At 41.6% G+C, this 21,556-nt stretch overlaps 1 protein-coding gene across 3 annotated transcripts in view; it reads left to right on the top strand.

Annotated features, from left to right (window-relative positions):
- ARHGEF3 (Rho guanine nucleotide exchange factor 3) overlaps window positions 1-21,556 on the top strand; it is a 444,741-nt gene that overhangs the window by 406,593 nt on the left and 16,592 nt on the right. For all 3 annotated transcript variants that reach the window (XM_029600920.1, XM_029600921.1, XM_029600922.1), the window contains 2 exons: window positions 17,487-17,744; window positions 19,506-19,676. In XM_029600920.1, the coding sequence (XP_029456780.1) occupies window positions 17,487-17,744; window positions 19,506-19,676 (429 nt within the window). The remainder of the gene's footprint in view (window positions 1-17,486; window positions 17,745-19,505; window positions 19,677-21,556) is intronic.

Below are 21,556 nucleotides of genomic sequence, written 5' to 3'. Positions count from 1 at the left end.
AAGCCTGCAGTTATCAGCAGAGCAGCCATTTCAACACATGAATTTACTGCTATGCTCGGCTCGCTCTTTAAAGAGGCAGGCAGGTGTACTAAAAACGCCACCGTCAGCAACAAAGGACCCTTGGAGGAGCTTTGTTAGGAGCTCTGACAGCCAGCTAGGGGTGAGGCAGATCAATTCCCCATATCCTGTGGGTGGATGCGTACTGGCAAATTGCCTTGATAACAGGCATCAGTATGGACCTAAAACTTGCCAGTGGCATTAATGGAACCTCAGGGTTAGGACAGAGGATGCATGTCACTGGAGCTGGACTGCAGGCTTAAATCCTGACAATTTCTGGACATTTTAGTTCTCAGTATGGCTTCCGGACACTGCCTTTAAATTCTGCACTATCTAGAGAAAATCTGGACAGTTGGCAATTGTATAATGGTTAATGGCTGATGGGATAATGTTGACTCAAATTAGTGAGATTAAAAGTAAACTTTTGAGAAGCCTTGTAAAAAAAACTAATAGGTGAATTTTCAAAGGAGTTATGCTCGTAAATGTAGCATACTATTGTGGCAATTTTCCAAAGCCATTTTCGTGTAGGTAAATCCTATGGACAATTCAATAGCATATATTGTAGCAATGTTCAAAAGCCCACCTACACAAGCAAAGTGCATTTACATGCATAAAACCCTGTTTTGTGCATATAAATGCTTTTGAAAATCAGGCCTTAAGTGGTTTATAACAGTGTAGGAGTAGGAAAAGGCTACTAGGATTTTAGTCCTTTGTCAATCAAGACCAGGGGCATGGTAACTTCTCTTATGAATTGCGCGTTCAAGATGATAGAAACTGTTGACAATAGCAAAAATAACTTAGGTTTCACAATTAGAGTGTTAGAACTGGAAATAGAGATATATACTGTACATCTTCAGTTTCACAGGTGCTTTTTAGTTGTGGTTTAAAAAAGGTTTTCCACTAAAACATACATATATATTTGTATATATAAATAGATGTATTTGTGTGTGTGTAAATAAGAGGGTTTGAGAGTTCAACTGCGCAGTACATTTACAGTCCATTCCCTCATATGACTGGGAAAAGTGTACTCCAGTCGTGTACTTTTCATTGTGTATATCTGCTCAATCCTCGGTCCTTTCTTCTCTCCCCTGCTTGGGCCACTCTTTAATGGCTCCCCATAAAGCCTCAGTTATCCCTCAATGTCTCCTCAGTGCTCCCCTCTCAGCCTAAGCATGCTCCCCAGTCTGTCTCCCCTCAACAGCTCATTCCCTTATGTCAGCAGAATGGGTCAACAGCTGTTGTCCTCTATCACTCGCACCCTCAGTTCTCTCCTTCAGCATCCATATCCCTCCTCCCAATCTTCATTCCCTTTTATATCTATATAGATAGATTTTTACATTCCTAATTATTGCCTGGACTTTCTTGTCTCTCGTTCTCACCTTTCTGTCTTTTCACACCTTCCACTCTTTCTGCCCCCCTTTCAGGTTCCTCTCCCCCCTCCCCCTTCTGGATTCCTCTTCCTCTCAGGTGATAGAAAGTAGTAGCATGCCATCAATGAATGGGGGTCGGGGAAAGGAATATAACACTTTTCTAGCCTGCTGTCACCTGAGTGAGCGATGGAAGAATAGGTCCTGCCTTAGCCAGGCCTTCTTGGTGGCAACAGCCTCTTCTCTTCATGTCACCAAGTTGAAGTAGGGTAGCGAGAAGCTTACTTTTCACTTTGAGCTTTGATTTCCTCTCTTTCTTCCTTATTCTGGGGCCCAGTTCCTCCTGTCCACCGATTGATGATCAATTGGTAGCTGCAGGGCAGAATAAACTGGCATGTGGTCCCTTTAACTGGTCATCCCTGAATAAGGGGTTTATTGATAATGGCCTGCTTAGCTGGCTAGTTTTTGAATGCCTCTTTTGTCTACCTGTGTTTTTTAGCGTAGCCAGCAAACTCCATGTCATAAGGGATTGGTTTAGTCTGTCTCAGTTTTGCCATATGACATCTATGAAGCCATAGTCCTGCCTAGCTTAGAGGACTTAAAACTGCAAGGGCATGGATGCAGTGGGGTAAAGCCAGGACAGACTCAGCCTTTTTATTATCCCATGGTGTTTTTTGGCAACCCTATGAATTTGTTGGTAGGAGCTACAGACCACTGATTTACATGTTATTCTTTTTAATAGCAAATAAATGAACAGCTTAACTCCAGGCTTTAAAAGGACAATTGTCAAAGCCCATCCAACCCCATGAACGATTTGTCAGAAAGAGTAAAGTGAAAAAAGCTGAATGTTAAACCAGTGATCCTTGGAGGTGAATTTGACAGTCTTCTGATCTTTTGACCTCTAATGAATCACTTATGTTGTCACTGTAGGCTCTACATGAATGGAGATTTTTTTTTCTTCAGTGAGCCTTCTCTGTTCATAAAGATACAACCCAGCATATGTATGGATTGAACCTCTCTTTAAGTTGTCAAAACATTTCTAGGATTTAGGAAGATAAACTTTATGTGAACCTGGCTTGAATTCAGAATATTTATTACTACTAATTTCTGTAATGCTTAAGATAAAGAAGCAATTTGAACTTGTCAATACCTATTTATATTGTTTTCAGCTTGAAGGAGATTTCTCTCGTTATGTAAAGTCGTCTTTAGAATGTTCAAGTGATCCTAATAGTGATTGTGATGCAGGATCTTTCCTAAAAACTCCATTCCAAGCAAGGATTACATTCAGCCCTCCACCATCCTCCTATCCCCATTGCACTTACCCTCTGTGTGGGGGAAGTGTGGCTTCCTTGCTGCAGAAAATGAGGAATCTTAATTATTTTGTTTAAATGCAATTGAATTATGTAAGGTGCTTTTTTGGAAGGTCTTAGTTTATTCCATAGTATATCTTGTGCTTTAGGCAGGAGCTGAAATATTTGATGTTTAGGATAGGCCTTAACACTTGGCTCTTTATTAGGCTTACATAATCTTTGGTCCTAGCTTCTAGTCTAAAGTAGATTTTGATATACAAGATTGTTTCTGGGATCAGTGTGTTGTCTGGTGTGTGTTTTTCTTATTATTTATTTTTTAGTCACCTGGTACCAGGCTCTAGGTAACTTAGATTATACAGACACAAAAATCATAAAATAATCATAAATATACTGCCAACTTAAAACACAAATAAAACCTATAACAATTTTAAAAAACCCACAATAATAACAAATTCAAATAGGGTTGCAAAAACATTTACATTGATACCTTAACATTCAATAAAAAGCCTGTTGCAAAAGATACATCTTTTAATATGACCTTAAAAGTTTTAACCCAGTTTGAGACGCAATTCAGCTGGCAGGGAGTTCCAATATATTGGTGCAACAATTGAAAATACCCTATCTCGTGCTTCAACTAAGCAGGCCATTCAAATTGATAGCACGTCAAGGAGAGCTCATTAGTAAGAACTCAATGCTGAAGGGGGGATTGTACAAATGCAGCATCGCATTTGCCCATGTTAAGGAGTCCAGTGTTACAAGTTTGTGATCCAAACTTACTATTTTACATTTAATATGAAGATCTGCTAAAACTGGGGAGATATCACAAATAATTCCTCTAGAGATCACTCTAGCAGTGGCATTCTGAAGAACCTGCGGGACTTTTAATGAGTAACGAGGCAAGCCAATGTAAATGGCAAAATGAAGGCCTATACAGCTGTCCCAAAATTGCAAGACTCTGAGAGGCTTGATGCCACAAAGCACATGCAGCTTAAAGAAGCCTGATTTGACCATGGCCTTTATTTGAGGTTGAAATGATACATTAGAGTTCAGAAGGACTCCCAGGCTTTTTACACAGGAGGTAAATTGCAGGAAATTATTCTCAAATCAATACTGACAATATATGTGGAACTGCTGTTTTCTGAGAGAAAGCTAATATTTCTGTCTTAGAGATATTCTGGGTTAGTTAAAACCTGGATATCTCCTAATAAACTTATGTTGCAGATTGAGACAGATTCCGCCGATTCATCCCAAGTAGATGACAACTTAATAAAGAATTGGATGTCACCTGCATATGATCTAAATCCATCACACAAGGCTTAATAGTATTTTCCAGACAAGGGTCATGTAGATCTTAAACAGGAGTACAGAAAGTGCTCAACCCTGGGGCACACTAGATGAAATGCTTTGACATCCTGAGCAATCATCATTAATCCTGACTTGCTGAGATCTTTCAGATAGATAGGATATGAACCAGTCAAGAACAGTTCAGGAAATCTCACATTCTCCAAGTCTATAAATACGGACCTAGTGATCAAGCGTATCAAACACAGCACGGATATCAAGGAATATGAGAAGATATTCATTTCCACTATCCAGGCCCTGTCTGATCGTATCAGTAGTGGAAAGTAAAAGGATTTCCAAAAAACGAAGTTTAACTGTCTAGGATCTAACGATCCTCAACAAAGTCATTCAGCTATTTAAAGCCAATGTTTCAACAATTTTAGCCATAAATGGAAGTGACAAGATAGGGCAATAGTTCATTAAATCTGATTTATCTAAACTAGGCTTTTTCAGTAGTGGCCATACCAAGACCTGCTTAAAAGTGGCTGGCATATGTCCTTATAAGTACTTAAGATTTGCCAGACTGGGTCAGACCAAAAGTCCATCAAGCCCAGTATCCGGTTTCTTACAGTGGCCAATCCAATTCATAAGTACCTGGTAGGATTCCAAAGGGTAGGTAGATTCCATGCTGCTTATCCCATGGATAAGAAGTGGATTTCTACCTTAAATAATGGTTTATGGATTTTTCTTCCAGGAACTTGCCAAACCTCTCACCACATCCTCTGGCAATGAATTCTAGAGCTTTGAGTAAAAAATATTTTCTTATTCATTTTTAATGTATCACCTACTAAATTCATTGTGTGTCCCCTAGTCTTTTACTCTTTGAAAGTATAAACAACTGATTAACATTTATGCATTCCCCTCCACTCATCATTTTAGAAACCTCTATCATATCTCCCGTCAGCCATCCCTTCTCCAGGCTGAAGAGTTCTAATCTCTTTAGCCTTTCCTCATAAGGGAATTGTTCCATCCCCTTTATCATTTTGGTTGCCCTTCTCTGTGTCTTTTCTAATTCTTCTTCCAAAGAGAAATTTACTAGAGAGGCAATAAAAAGTGAGATGGTATTTCTCAAATAGATTTCAAGAAATGCATGTTCAAACATTCAAATGACAAAAAGATGATTTCAGGGAGGAAATTACTTTAATTATAATACCTATTTTTTTTTCAAAACAGGACCTCAAGCAAAGAATTAATCGATGAAACATTTGAGGAAAATGTTGCCGATATATTTGCAACCTTGCTACAAAAATGTCTCAAACTATTGCTGCAAAAATCACTCTGTTCTAGTCAAATTTTGCACAGTTTGAAATAACATATGAGGATTGTGAAAAACAATCTGTAATTGAGAAATCGATGCTTTTTTTGACTCATCAAGCAGCTGCTTATGAATTTAGTTTAGATTTAAATTACACGCTAAAGGGGTCCCATGAGATTTTGATCAACGTCAAAGCCTTTCCAATTTGTGCAGTGCTCACCTTGCTCTACATACCTCTTCAGTAACTTTTATATTCAGTCTAGAAAAACATATTTTCCCAAGTTTTAGGGATACAATTGAATCTAAAAGCAATTCTAGTCTAAAGGAGTTTGCCTATAGCAGTTTAATTTAGATTTTTGCTCAACTGGAATTGGTCAATTTTCTGCCTGCATTTTTGTAAGCAAAATCTGAGATGCTATATCATTATTTCAATACATTAGCTCATTCTTTTGCTCTTAAAATTTGGGCCAGACGTACCAAAGAGTTTTCCCCATTGTGTGTCTTATGGGAAAAATGGTTGTATATAGTCCCTGAAGTGGCCTTGATGTTGCAGTTGCACTAGTTCCATCCTTAAAAGAAGCAACAAAGGTTTGAAGGAAACAGGTTCTTCAGGAAACCAGAAAAGCTCAAGTGTAAAAACAGGAATTCAGCACTCTTTGGTTACCATGGTACTCAGGCAGCATGAAAATAGGAGATTAATAGTTCAAGGAGGGAATGGGCAGTGATATGGGCAGGACATTTTTACTTAGTCTGTCGGTAGCTACTGATTTGTTTCTTTGTGATGAAAAGAGAGAAACATTTCCATGGCTTTGAAAAACAGGAAGTAGAAAACAAATGGAATACCTCTAGGGTAAATTTAATTCAGTTTGCAAACCTTAATTACAGTTTGACAAAATAAGCAAGCAAACTAAATTCTGTTACACGAAATGAAAGTGAATATTAAAAAGTGATTATTTAATTCATCTATTTAAACAAATTTTATTTCCATATTGATTATAATATAAAGTATTTGATAGTGAGTTTGTAGCAAGTTTTATGACTGAGTTGGTCAAACTTTTAAAGAAATAAATAGATTAGATAACATAATACTTTGTATTAAACCAATACGCAAATTTCAGGGTTTAAGATTTTTTTTTTAACTTACACTGGGATGTTCTTCTGGTATAACAACTGACTTGAAAGGTCACATTGCCTGGGCAGTTTCTTTAAATGTTTACAGTAATTTAAGTCACAATAGGGAGAAGTTGTTTATAACGTCGCGACTGTCGATGTTCGGGGCGGTGCTCCCCCATCGCTATCGCAATCTGTAATCACAGATACAATACAGAACATACGAGGCAAACACTTTTTATGTGGTAATAAAGGCCGCAGCTTTATTATATAGTTAAAAATCTTGAGATGCATGAGTCCCTCATCATATCATGTCAATAGCTAACCAGCAGTCCAGGGTGTCACCCGCCTTGTCTCCAAGCATGGTGGCCCCTTCCACCGGCCCCCCCGCCGTGTTCATCCTAGCAAGGGGACCCCCACTCCGGCCTACCAAATTCGGCCATGACTCGTGCACCCGCCTAAAGCTGCAACAAATGTTGGTACATTTGTAGACTGTAATAATTAACAAAGAACTAAACAACATTGAAAGGTAACATTAACAACCATTATCAATATTACAATATAAATATTCACTCTAGAAACTATTTAACTGTCATTTGCTATTTGTATTATATACATATAAACAATTGATATGGGGGTGGGTGGGTGGGGTTTTGCCTGCCTTCGCCGCTGCAGGAAAAAGGGGCGATGACAGCGGCGAGGCAGGCTTATATCTGTGCTGCAACGCGCCTTCGGAGCACATCACAGCCCGATGAAGTCGGGGAGGGGGGGCGCACTCAAGCGAGAGGCCCGCCACCGCCGTGCCCAGGAAGTCCGGCGGCGCACCAGAGGACGGTGAGATTTCCGTCCCGGCGGTGCGCCATTAAGGGCGGGCGTGTTTATGTACATTAGCCCTTATAAGTGTGATGTGCTATAGGGAAAGGATTCAAGATCTGCTCTTTATCCTATTGTCATGTAATGGACCCTGAGATACAGTGGACTCATGATGAACATTAGTCAATTCACAATGAATATATTGGGATTCACTACAGCCTCTGTAATTGTGATTGCGAGCTGAGATTTATTGTTGTAAAACATGGCATTTTAAGCAGCATATTCAGTTTTTTTAAGAACTGTGAAACACTATACAATGTGTGCTTTTAATTTAAATATATAGAGGTAAAATGGCATGAAAGCAAATTTTGAATTAATCTTTGGATTCATCTATTATAGATATCTAGGATAACTTTCAAACAACTGTGCACGGTGGCATATATGCATGTATGTGGCCATGCATAGTTTTACCATAGTAAAACTACGCACAGGTATAATATATGCATGTATTATAAAATACACATATCTTTACCCTGTAACATGTGCTTACATGCGAATATATGCAATGCATTGAAACCACATATATCAATGCATTGAACACATGTACTTTCCTACTTATTTTAAAAATATATGCACGTATACTTTAAGCACAAAAATAAAGTAGAACTTATGCTGATTTGTGCATGTAGGTCGTCCAGTTTTAAAATATGTACCATGTAAATGAAATTACACAGTTATGACCAACTAGGAAGATCTTGACCTGAAGAAGGACTGGGCGAACTGATGAACTGGTAAACTGATTTTCTTGAGCTTGATCTCCTCCAAGTTCAGCCAGACCTCCCATCTAGTCAGTATTACAAAATAAACATGTTTAATATCATGGCAGATAATTAGCAGATATAAAAATATGCACGTTTGCCCTGCCCTGGAACCACCCCTAGACCGCCCCTTTTTTTTTTTTTTTTTTTTGCATCCATGCATGTGCACGCAAAAGTGAAAATACATGTGTAGTTTTGACTTATAAAATATGGATTATGCAAGTAGAGGCTACTTAAGCATGTATATGCTAATTTTTATACACACAAGATTTTGAAAATTCACCTTGTCTTCCATAAAAGACATATGAAAGGTAGTTAGCAAAGGAATGTTAAAATTTGGCAGTGTAAGTCAGCTTTAGTGGGCATTTACAGTGGAAGGTTTGTTTTTTTAACATATATGTAAACTCCCCTACCTCTTTTTTTTTTTTTTTTTTTTTTTTAAGGTGTCACCTTCCAAGCACTGATCCACTCAGTGCAGTAGTGAGGACATGGATTCTGTGCTGGGGACAAGATTAACCTGCAGGGCCCTAAGAGGGGTCACTCTTAAAATTATATAGTCCTCACACCAAGTGTTGTGTTCCATCCTGTTTTACTGATGTCTAGTTGTCGACTAGAAACATGTTGGTTGTGTTAATCTATCACAGTGTCCCTGGTTTCCTGTAGCAAATTTTTCAAGATTCTGCAGCAAGGGTTAGCAATTTCTGTGGCAAAGTTTTCAAAATTCTGTGGCAATTGTGGTGGATTTGCATAATTTTAAATGTATTTGCATATTAATGTAGATTTCTATTTTACTTTATAAAAATGAAGTCCTTTTCTGACATTTCTGAGTCCTGTTAATCTAAGTGGTTCTTTATTTGAGGAAGAAGGATCATTGGTGCTGGAGGGGAAGGGATCTGGAAATGGGAGGAGAGGGGATCTCAAAAAAGAGTAAATGAAGAAAGGATCTCAGGAAAGTGGGTTAGAGATGAAGGATAGAGACACAGTATGAGAAGAATGAAAATGAATGAGAGTAGAGGAGGGAAGAGGCATCAAGAAGGGTGGAGGAGAATGAAGGGATCTGGGGTTAGGAGAGGAAGGAATGATCCATTCACAACATTCCTCCAGATATAGATTTTCTCAATCATACCCTAAACCTCTTCCAGTCTGCTCAGTCACCATCTCTTCAAACATACTCTTCAGTCTCCTCATTCACAGAGTACAGTGCCTCCGAAACACTCACTCATTAAACCCTCTGCATCTGTTCTGATCCCCTTACTCCCCTCCAATCATTGCTTCATGTCTCACTCACTTCCTCTCCCCACCACCCTTAAGATACCCTCACTCCCTTCCCTCCAACCAACCCGCACCTTTCACTCAGATCTTCTCACTCACTCTCCTCCAATCACCCCACACCTCTCACTCATGCTCCCTCTCCCCACCACTCTCAGATCCCCTCACTCCCTGTACCCCCTTTCTCCCAGATTAAAAAAAAAAAGTCGCCTAGGTTGGGTTTTTTTTGTATATAGGTTGAGCTTTCAATTGTTCTCTACAGATCATCAATAAAGTTATTTTAAAAAGGATAAAGAAGTTGGACTCCAATGGAAGCTCCTGATGGTAAGGCAGGCTAATCCAGGGGAAGGGGGGGGGGGCAGAAAAGAGTCTACAAGAATCCCCCATGTCTCTTTGCAGATGGAGCAGCATGGAGGAAGAGAGCAATGTCAGCAGTCCTGCCACATCTTCTTCCTCTGTCACCCAGGTCTGTCTGCTGCTTTTAACAAAGAGGCCATGTTTTAAAGCAACAGTCTGGTCCAGGTGGCAGAGGAAGAAGGCACAGTCAAACCGCTGCCATTGTTCTCTTCCTCCATGCTGCCTTATCTGCAGAAGGGTATGGGGCTGGGGGGAAATCGGCTGGTGGAGGGGGTTTAATGCTATCACCACTGCTTTCTTTGCCCGATCCAGCTTGGGCCCCCTATCTCCTGCAGCAGTTCCACAGTAACTGGCCAGTTTCGCGGGAAAGGCTGGATTTTGCGGCCCTTCCCGCCGCCGTGGATTTGCAGGAAACTAGGACCCTGATCTACCAACTGGATGCTGACGCTGTCATAGCATGCTGGAAGTCTAGTTTTATGCTTATGCTGTGCTCTGCCTCAAGCTAAAGATATAAATCTTTTAAATAAATAAAAATAGTTTACTGAGCAATGCAAAAAAAAAAAAAAAAAAATAATAATAAGGCAGCTCAGCATATACAAAAATGAAAACAATCCAAAGTACACTGGACAGAAAAATGAGTAGTGCCACACTGGTTCTTGTAGCAGATACAAAAATAGGCACAGTCCAAAAAAAAAAAAAAAATCAAAGGTAAATCCTCAAACAACTTGAGCACTAAATAGGACTCAGAGAGCCTGACTAGCTCTCCGAAAGGTATCTTCTCCTTTAGAACCCCTTGGACTCCAGGAAAGTTCTCTTCTCCACACAAGAATGATAACATCCCCACCTGATGAGCGTCCTAGCTCCTTGGCAAGGCCTTCTTTTCTTCCATCTCCTTTGGAACCTTTCTTGGCTCTGAACACCGTAAGATCCTCACAGAATCCTCTTTAGAAATGGAAAAGAGGAAAATGGCCTTCTCCTAGGAGCCCACAACTGTGTCTCGCTTGCTCCTGTCAGCGACGGTGACTCAAGCAATCCCCCCAATGAGTCACTAAGTTATCATTTCTAGATCTCCTCGCTGACATACTCTTTAGGGGGTTGAACCCACCTTGTCACCCCTAAATGATCACTACTCCCTTGGAACCTCCCATTGCTGGACTATTGCTAATAATAGTCTATGGAGACAACCTAACCCCCTCTACATATAAATCATACTTGTTCCAAAAAAGTAAACAGGTTCTAAGTCAGTGCTGTATACCAAGTGAAAGAATGAAGGTGGTGGATTAAGAGGGTACTTCTCAAAGAAATTTCTGTGAGTATGAGAGTACTTTATTCTCAGAAAATGGGCTTTTAGAAAATTGCCTGCCCTGTATATGCAAAAAAGGTACATGGATAAGGCCTCTGTGTGCGTACTTTTACCCACAGCAGGGGGAGGCATTCTTGGGTCTGGGCTTGAGTTTGCACTTACCTGCATATTGTGAATTTTTAAACGAATGAATGTAATTATTCTTTGAAAAACTACCCATGCAAATTAGCAGATGTAAATATGCACAGATAGTTTCTCTGGGATAATTTTCAAATGGAAAGTAAGTTCATGTTTTCACTATGAAAATGAATAATATAAAGTCTGCAGGTAAAATGTACCTGCTGACTCTGTACCAGAGCGGAAAGTTCTAAAATGACGCCCTAAATATATATCTATATGTGTGAAATGTGGTTAGATTAATGTGAATAATTTTGCTGCATTTATTTATTTATTTATTTATTTAAAAGTTTTTTTATATACCGCGCACTTGGGCACTTACGTGACCGTCTAGGCGGTTTACAAGCTTATGCACATAATAAAAACAATGAGAAACTTACATACACAATAGAACAAAATAAAACAAACTTGTTGATTTTAGCAATATCAGAATGACCTTGGATTAGGTTCAGATATTATATTTATAGGCATCGTTGAATAAAAAAGTTTTAAGCATCTTTTTAAATTCATTGCGGTTAGATGTCATCCGGATAGAATCAGGAATGGAATTCCACAGGGTCGGGCCAATAACCGAGAAGGCTCTTTTCCTTGTCAATGCCAAACAGGTTGTCCTGTTTGAAGTAGTTGAGCAGTTTTCAGCATTTGGGTAGAGGTGTGCTGGGCCGCACCTTGATGGAGGCATGGCCACGGTGGGCTGAAGGGAGGCCCAATGCTGCCAGGGTGGATCCCATCCCTCTGCGGCTGAAGAGAGGCCCTGGGGAGGATAGCATCAGATACCGGGGGAGGGGGGGGGGAGGTGCTTTTCGTGCAGGGCCCCATTTTCCCTAGAGCCGACCCTGAGCATAGCCATGTTTGTAGAGATCTCTGTGATACCACCTGCCGAGGGAGTGGAAGGAGAATTCATTTTCTTTCTCTACCATTGTGTTTACAGGGTGACACTGATAAAACATGTCAGTGAACATTATCATTTAGCTGGAAGAAAGATCAGAGAATTACTGCAGCCTTTTTCCTGGCAATTGCTCTTTGTAGAAAAAGTGTTGTAGGTTTTAGAGGGGGTCCAAAACCGCCCAGCATTGAATTCTTTTAACATCCATTGACTATTTACTAGACCAAGTTATGCATAAATGAAAATATTCCGGATAATTTTTATGGTGTAATTAGTGATTTATCAGGTTTTTTTCCTTTTAGAACTATTTTAACTGTTTCCAAAGAAATGTACTGGTTCATAGGGAAGCCATAAGAGTTAGTGTTAGTTCCAACCAAAATACACAGAAAAAATGTTAGTACCTAAACTAATAAGGGATACGATAACGATGCAAATAAGTAAACAAAAATGATGGCATTTTTCAACAGAAAAGTACTATAGTTTGCCAGCAGTGGCAGAGACTAAATTGTGTTAAATATACATTTCTGATTATCAGAAGCATGTATTATTTATATGATGCCTTTTATTTGTTGGATTTGCTTGATGTAAACCACCTTGGGTTGAACTTGTTTCAAAGAAGGTGGCATAAAAGAGGTATATAACTTAGCATTTATTATATTTTTCATAAGACAGATCAATTCAATTTATCTTATCACTTTATACCACGGTAAATCTACATGTTCAGGCGTATCATTCCTATCAGAAATGCTGAAGGAAAAACAAAAACACACTGTTATTGCAACTATGTGAGGGATTATAAAACTGAATAGTTAGTGTGACAGGGCAGACTAGATAGGCTGTATGGTTTTTTTCTGCCCTCATGTTTGTATGTATGCTCCCCCCCTACACACACACCCTGCAGCTTCTTTTTGGGCATCCAGCTCAGTCAAAATATGACCTTGCTGTTCTGCTGGGGCTATGCAGCTATGAGCCTTCATTCGCAATTGCCCAGGATGTTTTCCTTATTTTTAATCCTCTCCCCCCCCCCTGTTATATTGCCCAACCATCGCTGCCATGATCCTTGACCAAAAAGCCATTGACCAGGGCTCCCTCTATAACCTGGTATGTGCATACTCTGTCTAGCCAGTGGCTGTCACTGTAGCATAATAACAGGGTCTATCACAGTATCCCTGCCCCAATGAACAGGAGCTGCACTTGGAAATCTAAGTTTAAGACTTCTTGTTTGTTGCTTTTGAGCCATTAGGCCAATCCCATATGCAAAAAACTAGGATAATGCTCACAAACGTATGTAAAGTATTTAGCACAGTTTTAAAAGACCAGTTTTCCGTGCTGTATTTTCTATGCTTTAAAGTGCATGGGCCATATAGAAAATATCCAAGAATATTTTTTTGATAGATAATATCTGTGGTGGTAGAAAAGTCAGGATGTAGCAGAAAGCAGGTTGTTTAATTCTCAGTGGGGTTGATGTAATAAGCCACACTGACCCTACTGTGGGTTTTAACTCCTGTTTTAGCACAGGTTTTTCAGAGTTTACCTAACCTCAGTATGTAATAGGGGTTTTAGTGCCAGAAAAACCTGTGCATCTCATGCAAATTGCAGGGTAATAAAACTCATTAGCTATTAATCTGCAGTGCAGGGAGGCATGCTATTTGGGAGGCTGCCTAACATATCTCCTTTTACCACAAGAAATTTAGGGGTAGATTTTTAAAATTGCGCGCACGCGTCCATGTGCGCATGCTACCCAGCACGCACAGATGGACGTGCGATTTTATAACAAGCTGGGTCGGCGGGCGCAAGGGGGGGGAAGATATATGCAGTTACGAACGGTGACACATCGGGGCCTTCCCCAGTTTCCTCCCAGACCGCTCCAATTAAGGAGCGGACTGGGAGGGAACTTCCCAACCCCCTAGCCTGCCCGCCCCCTATCCCTATCCTAAATCCCCACAAAATCTTTCTTGCCTTTTGCTCCTGAGCAAGTTGTGTGCGCCGGCACCCTGCCAGCATGCGATCCCCGGCACAGCGGCAAATGGCCGCTGTGCCGAGCGCCTCTAGCCACGCCACGCCCCCCCCCCCCCCCCCCCCGACCACTCCTTTCACTAACCCTGGGACTTACATGCGGGGCCGGGCCCTTTGAAAATTGGCCCGGTGCTTGTAAGCCCAGCCACTCGCGTACACGAATTAAAATCCAGCCCTTGATGCCTAGTCAGATACAGGTATTAAGCTTCCTGTGGAATAGAGGAGGACGTCAAACCAAACTCAAGTGGACCCCGATGGGTCAGCCCAGCAAGTTCTCCCTACTTTTCCAGCATGCCAAACTTCCACCACCTTAATAAAAAAAAAAAAAAGTCTGCAGTCAGACCGGGTAGGGTCAGGTAGCATAGGTCCTCATTCTCCTATCCCCCTCCCTCTCACCTTTAAAAATGTAAAAATTGGGCCCTGCAAACCTCGCACACCTAAAAGCCCTCCCCCCCCCCCCCCCCCCACCCCCACCCCCTCAATCTCACCTGGATCCCCTGTTGGAGAAGAGCTTACTGCTTCAGGCAGGGCTGACAGCCGTTTGGTCCCTCTGAAAGGGACAGCCTTCTGAAACGGGATTGGTCCTTTCACCGACAGTACAGGGGCCACTCGGCAGACAGTGAAGGAATGAATAAATTAATATTAATCAGAACCTGACTAGCAGGTCTCTACCCTGCCTGGCCCACCTTCTTTTTAAGGTGATGGGGGTTAGATATGCTGGGGAGGGAGGGAGCTCCACCTGGCAGGTCAGGGAACTGGGTTTTAAAACCATTTTTTTTTTTTTTTTTTTTTTTTTTTTTTTTTTAGCATGCATTGGCATGCAAATGGGTAATGTGCTAGTCTAAGCATAAGAAGTGAATTAGCCAAGCTGAAATTTAAAACAGAGAAGGCACATCTACAGAGGGAAAGAGACAGGGGGAGGATTTAAGATTTTTGTGCCCATAGGCAGAACCAGAGAGCGGTGGGTGGTGTCTTCCATTTCCTACCCTGGAGAGAAGAAATTGGGTGGCCAGAGTGCCACTATATTGCTACTTTGAAGTGCCACAAGCTCTAAAACAAGAGGGAACAGGCTCCTCTTCAGCCTTGGTATTTGGTGCCTAAAAAAAATGCGGCACCACTTGCCTATGTTACTTATGCCTAAATCCGGGCCTGGAAAGGAGGGAGAGATTTTGATTTTATAAAAGTCTTAATTGGTGTCTACCTTTAAGATTAGTTCCCTGTTTCATTGTGATAAGGTCCCTAGGCATTACGGAGGTGATTTTCTGTAACCTGCATAGAAGCAGCGTTCTCAAGTAGTTTTGTACACATCTACCTGCTAGGCAATATTTGAAAGAAAACTATGGGGCGGATTTTAAGAGCCCTGCTCGCCTAAATCCGCCTAAATCCGGGCGGATTTAGGCTAGCAGGGCCCTGCGCGCCGGTGCGCCTATTTTACATAGGCCTACCGGCACGCGCAGAGCCCCGGGACTCGCGTAAGTCCCGGGGTTTTCAGAGGGGGGGTGTCGGGGGGGCGGGCCCGATCCGCGCGGCGTTTTCGGGGCATGTCGAGAGCGTTTCGGGGGCGGGCCCGGGGGCGTGGTTACGGCCTGGGGCGGTCCGGGGGCGTGGCCGCGCCCTCCGGACCCGCCCCCAGGTCGCGTCCCGGCGCGCTAGCGGCCCGCTGGCGCGCGGGGATTTACGTCTCCCTCCGGGAGGCGTAAATCCCCCGACAAAGGTAAGGGTGGGGTTTAGACAGGGCCGGGTGGGTGGGTTAGGTAGGGGAAGGGAGGGGAAGGTGAGGGGAGGGCAAAAGAAAGTTCCCTCCGAGGCCGCTCCGATTTCGGAGCGGCCTCGGAGGGAATGGAGGTAGGCTGCGCGGCTCAGCACGCGCCGGCTATACGGAATCGATAGCCTTGCGCGCGCCGATCCCGGATTTTAGCGGCTACGCGCCAAATCGCGCTATTTGAAAATCTACCCCTATGTACATACTGAGTAATAAAAGTCCCTGCATGCTTTACATCTCCTATTTCTGTGGGGAAAGGGGGAAAATGTACACTCGCATACTTAAAAAGTCTGAGCTCCCTGCTTACTCTACTCCTACAAACTAAACATTCCACTGGGAACGCCTCTTTTTAATGCACCTAGAAGCATGCACATTGTGAAACCCACCTACCTCTTAGCTGTTCTGAGGGTGGATCTATTAACCTGAGTGAATCACTATTTACCAGTGTGCATAGCTTTTTGAAAATTGTTCACTATAGAATGGATGCTTTATGAAACCGTGCCTACCACACCCCCAACATTATTTATTTATTTAAGGCTTTTTTTTTTATACAGATAACCGTTTGCACATCGTATCACTTTGCATGGAACAGAAGAAAAGAAAAAGTTATATGGAACGGAGTGTAACATAAAATAATGATACATATGGTTAAAGTAGGTAGCTAACTAACGGGCCGATACAGTAAAATCGCGGGAGAGCGCACAGGCCACTCTCCTGTGCGCGCGATACAGTATTTTAATTTATTTAAATTAGGCCTGGCAGTAAAAAGAGGCGCTAGGGACACTACCGCGTCCCTAGCGCCTCTTTTTTGACGGAAGCGGTGGCTGTCAGCAGGTTTGACAGCCGACGCTCAATTTTGCCGGCGTTGGTTCTCAAGCCCGCTGACAGCCACGGGTTCAGAAACCGGATGCCAGCAAAATTGAGCATCTGGTTTTCGACCCGCCGGCCGCGGGCCCATTTAAAATTTTTTTTTTTTTTACTTTTTTAAACTTTCGGGACCTCCGACTTAATATCGCCATGATATGAAGTCGGAGGGTGCACTTTCCCGGTGCCCGGAGAAATTAGCACCTACCTATGGGTAGGCGCTAATTTCTGAAAGCAAAATGTGTGGCTTGGCTGCACATTTTGCTTTCTGAATCGCGCGGGAATACCTAATAGGGCCATCAACATGCATTTGAATGTTGTGGGCGCTATTAGGTTCGGGGGGGGGGGGGGGTTGGACGCGCGTTTTGGACGCGCTATTACCCCTTACTGAATAAGGGGTAAAGCTAGTGCGTCCAAATGCCGGCTAACAGTGCGCTCTGTTGGAGCGCACTGTACTGTATCGGCCCGTATGGAAAGTAGTAATTAAATATTAATGTTAGGTATAAGGAGCAAGGAGTATAATACATTCATCCTTGATTTCTAGGTACCTTACGATTGAAAGGAAAACTAATATACTAAGACTGAGATGTATCAAAACAGAATATCTCCATCCCTTGACATGGCTAGTTTTGTTTTATTAACCAGCCATCTTTATTTAAAAAAAAAAAAAAAAAAAAAGGGAAAATAGACTAAAAATAAAGTTTTGTGCAATATACATCCAGAGTCCAATTTGCTGCTACCACTGATTAGTTTTTCAATATTTGTTTCTTTTTCTTCTTAGTTGCCTTGTCTGAACTCCTATGACAGCTACTGCAGCAATCAGGTGGCAGCCAAAGCATTGTTGGACCATAAAAAGCAGGATCATCGAGTACAGGACTTCCTCCAGCGTTGCCTACAGTCTCCTTTTAGTCGTAAACTAGATTTGTGGAATTTCCTGGACATCCCAAGAAGTCGACTGGTGAAATACCCATTGCTGCTAAGAGAAATTTTGAGACACACACCAAATGATCACGCGGACCAGCAACACTTGGAAGAAGCTGTAAGTGCTTATGCCCATTTTGTTACAGTAGACTAGAACTATAACTACCCCATAAACACTTCATTTTTTGTTTTATTATTCTTTATTAAATTTTTAACCAACTATTCAAGAACCTTGGTTAACAGAAATATTGCAACTGGAAATTATAATAAAATCGCACATTGAAACAGTGAGTTGCAAAGCAGATCACATATGGGGAGAGAAAGTAAAACAATAAAGTACAATATAAGAAATAAGCCATTATCGAATATATAACATCATAGAAAATATAGCTATTACCATGATATTTAAGTTTACAGACTCAAAGGCGCTGAAAGAGTCCAAGATACTAGTCAAACAGGCCCCCTCAAAGACAGGGAAGGGGAAATACCATCTATTCCCTTACCCATATCCTGCGAATCCGCCTGACTTGAAATCTTTGCCTTTGAAGGAATAGGAACAGCAGGGCTGAGGGAGGTCATAGCCTCCAAATTACGGAGCCTAGTTCAGCAGCACCTGAGTGGCCTTAACTTCCAATGTCGGCTGGAAAGATAGCAGGGTAGAGGAAGAACCAGGTGGGAACGTCCTAACAGTACTTTTTTGCTTCTTACCCATCAAAAGGAAGTTTTCACCACAAAAAATACCTGTGGATTCGGCTGCGAGAAAAACGCTTCCAGAGGTGTGCCTCTTAGGTGTGTGACTTTGGCATGCCGGCGACTGTGCGCTGCTGGGCATCGCACTTTAAAGGCACTGGATGGTGTCGTCAGAGGGATCTCTCTCTCTCTCTCTCTCTCTCCCTCCCGGAATGTAATCTCAGCAGCAGGTATTCACGGTATGGAACTGTGCAGGGAGGTCCTCTGGCACTCTCTCCCTCCTTCTGCTGTTGGACACTGCGCTTTAAAGGCGCTGGATGATGTTGTCAGAGGGGATGCCTCTCTCTCTCTCTCCCAGCTGCCCAGAATGTCAGCAGCAGATATGCATGGTATGGAACTGTGCAGGGAGGTCTTTCGGCACACTCTCCCCAACACTTCCTTTTTAATATGCTTTTAATATTTGAGTGAGGTACCCATTGTAGCTAAGAAACATAAGCTACTATTTTTATTTCACAAAATGGCATGGTAACTTCAACTTAATGTCTCATTCAAACAATCCACTTTCTCTCTTTCCCTTACTTTTCTCTGCACACAGCTGTTTTGATTGTCCTACAAAATTGTTTGCTTACCTTGTTAATGCATATCAAAAATTTTCAAATACTGTATTTTGATTTGATTTATGTTCTGCTTTTTGGCCTTTCAAAGAGGGTTACATTCAGGTATTGCAGGTGTTTTTATATATGAATGCACATGAATGGTATCACGATGATTTAATTCTATTTTTAAATAAATATTTTCTGTATTGAATTGCTGAATTCCAGATTGGAACTACCTAGGGATTTCCCCCCTAGTTTATAACTCTCTTCCCTCCCCCCACCCAAAACATACATAGACCGGTCATTGCAGTGACGGTTCTAGGGCAGGGGTCGTGCACCATGTACCAAGGCTCCTTCCAGAACCATGTAATCATGGACTCTAAAGTTGACCACTAGGTGCCATTTTTAAGCAATGATTACAATTCTCTTTTTCTGGGGGACAGGTCCCTTGCTGGGCCAGCTAGTGCCCTAGGCAGTCCAGGAGATGGTGTACATTTCCACTGGTGTAGAACTTGATTAAATGTTAGCAACATTGGTTAAAAAGAGAATTAACCCTTGGTATTTTCTTTCTCTTTCATGCTACCTTCTCGTAGATAAACATTGTCCAGGGAATAGTAGCAGAAATCAACATAAAGACAGGTGAATCTGAATGCCAGTATTACAAAGAAAGACTTGTTTATCTTGAAGATGGTCAAAAAGACCCATTGATTGATAACTCTCGGGTGCTATGTTGTCACGGTGAACTGAAGAACAATAGAGGATCGGTAAGAAGTTGATATCTTATTCCTATTTCTTTATTAACTCCATTGAATACTTTTTTTTTCACTTTTGTTTTATAATGTCTTTCTCCTTTGCATAAGCCTTGGAAGGGAGGAGGTGGAGCCCTTCTCCTGTTTAAATATTAGGGTATTCTCTGGAAAAATGCAAGTCTGAATTGAGACCAAGAATGGGATGACAAACCTTCAGTTAACAAAGCAATGCACTCCAGGATTCTAAAACTTTGGAAACTGTTATGGGGCGAGGAAGGCATGTGGAAGGATGGCAGCTGCTTCCTAGGTGCTGCCAAGAATATCAGCATTCAGGACTTTCCCCCCAGTGTGCCTACCTGAATCTGGGCCACTGAATAACTTTTTTCCCCTCCATGCCAGTTCCATTGGGTGGACATGTGGAAAGGGTTGGAGGCACAGGCTTGTCTGGGGGTCATCTGACTGTTGAGCTTTGGTTGCTTCAGAACTTTCTTCCCTTGCAAAGTCATCCTGTTGACGTAATGATGCGTCTTTCTCGACATTGGTGAAAGGGAGGCTGAGAAGGACCACCCCCCTCAAAAAAAAAAAAAAAAAATCTGCATGATTGAATGGGGCAGACAGCAGATTGGCCATGATGGAGGGTGTGTCTCATTCAGCTTCTTGGTTTGGTCTGATGATGGAGTTGGAGTGCTGAACGTATTGTACTGCCAGGGATGCCAGCAACAGTTGTCAGAAATAAATAAAGCTAATGGCTGATTTTTTTGAGACTTTCAGAACCTGCTATTGCTGTGGGTGAGTTCCCGTTTAAAATAACTTTAGAATGCTATGAGGAGCGGTTACGGACCTGGAGGGAAGCCCTGGTCCCTGTTTTTAACTTATTACAAAGCAAAGTTGTTGAGTTGGAGCCAAAAGCTCCTATGACATCAACTCGGAGAATCCAGAGCCACCGATGAATGGCTTGGAAACTCTTAAAAATACTGTTATTAAAGCGAACACGTCCATCTAGAAAAATTGAACTAATTCAGAGTATTCTAAGACTAAAGAATTTGCATGCTGTTAATTTTCCTAAACTACAGCTTGTTTCAGGATGGAATTGTTTAAGGACTACATGATGCTTCAGTTCCTAGGGAAAGTTTGCTACCACTTCTTAAGGTATATTATCTGCCAATTTAAAATTCTGTTTTCAAGCAGATATACCATTATCTATGACATCCAAACTTGACCTCTTCCCATTTGGTTGTTGAAAAGCCACCATGATGGTACCTTTTCTCTTAGAACCGGATAAAGGAGTGAATTATGCAATATTTTTTGTAATTGACAAAAAAAAAATTTTATGGGCCTTAACGCTAAGTGTTATCCTGCTGCTCAATTAAAGAGGAAAATATTTCTGAGCTTGTGCTAGGGAGGTTCTAAGTTTTCGTTAAAGTATCCAAGTAAAAAGTTGGGGTCTAGAACAGCTCTCCAGGTTTGTTTTCAAGTCTTTGCAGCAGACCTGAATGATGTCCACTCCATTCATTAAGTGACAATAGTTCAACAGCAGGGATATATAAATAGGTCTATGTATTTACTAAAATGTTTGCCTGGCAGCATCCTGGGAAATCTATTTGGTGTGTTTGTATATATTTCAGTGACATTTTCCCATGTTATCTCTTCCCTCCCCCTTCACTAGGAGGGCTTGCACTGAGTATTCCCGTGGGGCTCTGTACCTATTTTATTTTGTGTACTTTTGATGCTTTTGTTTTTGTACTTTCCTACATTTTCACTTATTTTGGTATTTATAGTTTTATGAGTATTTGAAAACATAATAAAGTGAAAGTTAAAGAAACTATTTATAGCAATTGAAACGTAATATGGAAGTAAGAAATTAGATACCAATTCAAAACTATCCAAACTTGATT

Source organism: Rhinatrema bivittatum, chromosome 4, assembly GCF_901001135.1.
Source record: "Rhinatrema bivittatum chromosome 4, aRhiBiv1.1, whole genome shotgun sequence".
Classification (NCBI taxonomy): domain Eukaryota; kingdom Metazoa; phylum Chordata; class Amphibia; order Gymnophiona; family Rhinatrematidae; genus Rhinatrema; species Rhinatrema bivittatum.
The sequence above is the reverse complement of the archived record's forward strand: the minus strand, read 5'-3'. Positions and strand labels throughout refer to the sequence as shown.